This window comes from Beta vulgaris, chromosome 1 (genome assembly GCF_026745355.1).
Source record: "Beta vulgaris subsp. vulgaris cultivar EL10 chromosome 1, EL10.2, whole genome shotgun sequence".
In the NCBI taxonomy this organism is placed as follows: Eukaryota; Viridiplantae; Streptophyta; class Magnoliopsida; order Caryophyllales; family Amaranthaceae; genus Beta; species Beta vulgaris.
This window is the reverse complement of record NC_079202.1, coordinates 48,101,297-48,105,239: the sequence shown is the minus strand read 5'-3', so window position 1 is coordinate 48,105,239 and position 3,943 is coordinate 48,101,297. Positions and strand designations below refer to the sequence as shown.

Sequence of the window (3,943 nt, the reverse complement as noted above, 5' to 3'; positions counted from 1 at the left end):
TAATACAATTGTATAACGTTACTCCTTATTTGAACGTTGCATAACTAACTTCCCTACGAAAGTGCCACACCTCCTAGAATCTAGGGAGATCTCTTCTTCTGCTGGCTAACCACTTCCTCCTATTTCTTTGGCTTAACGTCACTTATTTTGACTTGGTCTTGATCAGTATCCAATGCTCTTTCAACCGAATTTATTCAACTCCCTTCATCTCTGCTTGTTGTAGCTGCTACCTGATAATCTCTAGTTGGGACAGATGCATAACCTGCAGGTCAGCTTAGGAAATTTTTAGGACATAACAATTCCCCTAATTGTGATGCCAACCTAGGCGTAGCTGAGTTAAAATCGCAAGTTACCAATCAAAAACAAACTGTTAGCAAAAGGACTTAAGATTTAAACAAACTTGTATTTCTCAAAATTTTATCTCTTAATCTGAGGAATTAAAACGTGTGAAGATAACAACTTTTACTCTAGAAGATAAATTCCTTTAATCCGCTGAAAAGATAATTTTCTTGGGAAGAAAAAATTCATCAGATAAATGATTACTTATCAACAGCTAAAAGATAATTTTTTCACGCATCAATAAATTTTTATCCGTTAGCCCAAACTACCGTTGAGCTACCAGTATTTAAAGGACTCCTCCTCTTTTCCTGAACTTCACTTTATTTTCTAGCGACTTCATCTCCTTCTCAGGTAAAGCTTCTTTCTCTTCTTTCTTCCTCAAGAACTCTGTAGATTTTTTCTTCTTTCTAATGGGTAGAGCCATAGATGACGTTGCTTCGTCTGTTACTGAGAGAGATCTTGAGGTGCTTAAAGTTCTGGGGGGCTTCCCTGAAAATGCTCAGATTATCCTCCCTACTCCCACATGCAGGCCCGAAACCTGCCCTGAAGATTACATTTGCTATTACGAGCACCCTTTTTACCTAGGATACAATTACACCTTTTCCCCTCACTAGATCTTTCATGGAATCTTGCACCTTTCTCCTGGCCAGCTAATGCCAGCTTTTTGGAAAACCTGCCTAACCTTAGAAGCCCTAACTAAGACATGGCATAATCCTTTCTCTCTAAACGAACTACTGACTGCCTATAGCGTTAGAAAATCGGGCAAGGGTTTCATCACTTTTAGGCTAAGGCTCCCTTCCCCCATTAATAGAATGTACAATTGCATCAGACTCTATTTGGAAGACTAGGTATTTCTTTGTAGTGAAAGATTCGCTGGGCGAAGCGGGGGCCCTCTAGTTGGGGTTGGTCTACTAAAGGTACCTAACTGTCCAATTTGTGCTTTGTTTCTAAAAATGAATTAACTAGGTTCTTACCTTGTTTCTCTTGCAGGTCTGGCCCTATTATCTCCCAGATTCCTGAACAAGCTGAGAGGCTACAAGACTTGCTTAATTTCCCTATCGAGGAACGCACCTTCACAGCTCCTGCTGAAGTTTTACCTCTGGATTCTAAGGCTTCTTCTCGTACCAATTCAATGTCGACAGGTAATTTTGATTTTTGGTGAAGGTTTTACTTTGCTCATAATTCTTGGATATTAGGCTAACTAGGTTTTCCTCATCCATGCAGCTCCAGCAAGGTCTAGCAATTTGTCTGATGAAGATGCTATGGACAGGCTGAAGAATAGGAAGAGATCAGCAGCCTCCTCTGGGCAAACTCAGGTTGAGAGGGCTCCTCGCAAGCACCTTCGCTCATCTACCATCCCAACCACCATTGACATCACGACGGATTCTCCTAGAGATGAAGTCCTCGTGAGCTTTCCTGCTGACTTCTAGCTGAAGAAGGTCTAGAAGGGGATCTGGCCTGCAGCTGACAAGCTCGTATTCCCAGCTGCACAAAAGAGGTTAAAGGGACAGGACCCTGAGGTCATCCTGAATCATGCTGTTCAGCTATCCCTGCAGGTTAGTAACGTCTTTTGACCCACTTTAGATTAAGAAAATGATTACTGCCGCTTATTCTTATGATTTTCATTGCCTCGCCAGCTTTCCCAGAGCTGCATAGCTGCCAGGGACAGCTTGCGGACTGTCGCTACCCTTCAGGATAAGGTGGCTCGTCTGCAAAAGGACAATATGAGCCACCAAGCTAAGCTGGAGAGGGAGAAACGGTCTCGGCTGGATGCTGAGAGCAAGCTAGCTGCTGAGCAAAAATTAATGGAGAAAGAGAGGCAAGAAAAAGATGAAAAGAGAGCTGAGGCGGAGAAAGAAAATGCGCGCCTGAACACAGTTGTCAGAGATGCTGAAGAAAGGGTTTTAGATGTTCAGGCTGAGGCAAAAATTATTGAAACTGCGAAGCTGGCATACCTGATAAAATTCAAGAAGCTGGACGACAAGGGTATCAACTTTTACATCGACAGGTTCCTCAAGCTGGACTCGATGGCTGCCTTGGAGGCCCTAGCTACTGGTGGGAAGGCAGATGACTCAGAACAATCTACAGCTGGATCTCCTCTACTGCTTAACCAGCCAGAGGGTGCCGCTCCAGCTAGCAAAGACGAAATTGTTGGTGATGATGCCAGCGTAGCTTCCTAGTTTCTTTAGTACTTTATCAGCTTTCTTTCTGGAACATTTTAGTTTTAATTAGCTTTGATACTTTTACCATTGCCTACGGGGGCAATGCGTTTTTGTAAGAACATATTTCCTTTCAGTAATTTAATCGTTTGAACTTATGCTTTGGCCTTTTGATTTTAGCTATTGATACTTTGATAAATACTTAAGTTACATGCATGCTTTTTGATCTTAGATATTAGAACAACCTATTTACCTGGGGTAAGTGTTGTTCAACTCAGGTTGGGCCCGTTTTCTTGGTGCTATGACCATTCAGCTAAGTTTGGGTGAACTAACCCTTAGCTGCTTGATGCTGGCGCTACGACCTTGTAGCTGAATCTCGAAATTCCAGCTACCCACCTGGGTGCTGCGACCCCTTGCGTTACCTGCGTATGAAGTGGACTTAGATGGCTTGCTGCTATGAGCATAAAATACTTAAGTTGTTAGACAAATTAAGTTGTTGTTTACCTGGTGGACCAATGCTTTCAAAGCAGTGGTTCCTTTAAAGATTCTGGCGTCTTCGGCCCGGTGGTAACCTGGTTGATGCCCCAGGTCAAAAATGATATAGCTTGAGGTGAGAAGCGTTCCAGTTTCTAGGTACTGCTTTTCCATCTTCAGTAGTTAAGCGATAAGCCCCCTTTCCAACTACTTGATCGATTAGATAGGGGCCTTCCCAGCTGATTCCTAATTTACCAGCATTGACTTCTTGGGTATTCTAAAAAACTTTCCTTAGAACCCAATCTCCTACCTTGAATACTTTAGCTTTGACATTCTTGTTGAAGCTACGAGCCACTATTTGTTGTTATGCAGCCATTCGTATTAATGCACTATCTCTTAACTCTTCGATGGAATCTAGGTCGTAGCTAAGTTCCTTGTCTTGGTTCAGGAGTCATCAATCCATATCTAGCTGTAGGGACAGCTACTTCCGCAGGTAGCACCGCCTCGCATCCATACACAAGTGAAAAAGGAGTTCTTCCTGTGGCACCTCTTGGCGTTGTTCTGTTTGCCCCACCTCATGAAAGGCCAGGGTGTTAAGGTGGGGTGCAATATCTCAGCTGGCTGATGTGTCATGCCTGCGTGTTTCTGGCAGCTTTCGCATTTTTGCACATACTTCTTAGCATCAGCACGCATGGTTGGCCAATAATACCCGTATGCTAGGATTTTGTTTGATAAGCTTCTTCCAGCTGCATGAGACCCGCATTCACCTTCATGGAACTCCTTGAGTGTGGGCTCCCATTGGTCTTTGTCTAAGCATCTTTGTAATAGATCGTAGCTGGCGCAAGCTCTTTTGAATAGAGTGCCAGAAATAACATGATATCTTGTGGCTTTCATTCGCAGCTTCCTAGCTTCCAGCTTATCTTCTGGCAAGATGCCCCTCTCCAGAAAATCGATGATTGGCTGGGTCCAGC

The 3,943-nt window shown here is 43.4% G+C and overlaps 1 protein-coding gene across 1 annotated transcript; it reads left to right on the top strand.

Moving 5' to 3' along the window:
* The first annotated feature begins 1,792 nt into the window (after positions 1 to 1,792).
* On the top strand, positions 1,793 to 2,654 carry LOC125492308 (uncharacterized). Its single transcript, XM_057396419.1, has 2 exons — positions 1,793 to 1,895; positions 1,977 to 2,654. The coding sequence occupies exon 2, from the start codon at positions 2,064 to 2,066 to the stop codon at positions 2,517 to 2,519; it is 456 nt and encodes a 151-aa protein (XP_057252402.1). The 5' UTR covers positions 1,793 to 1,895; positions 1,977 to 2,063; the 3' UTR covers positions 2,520 to 2,654.
* Positions 2,655 to 3,943: the final 1,289 nt, after the last annotated feature.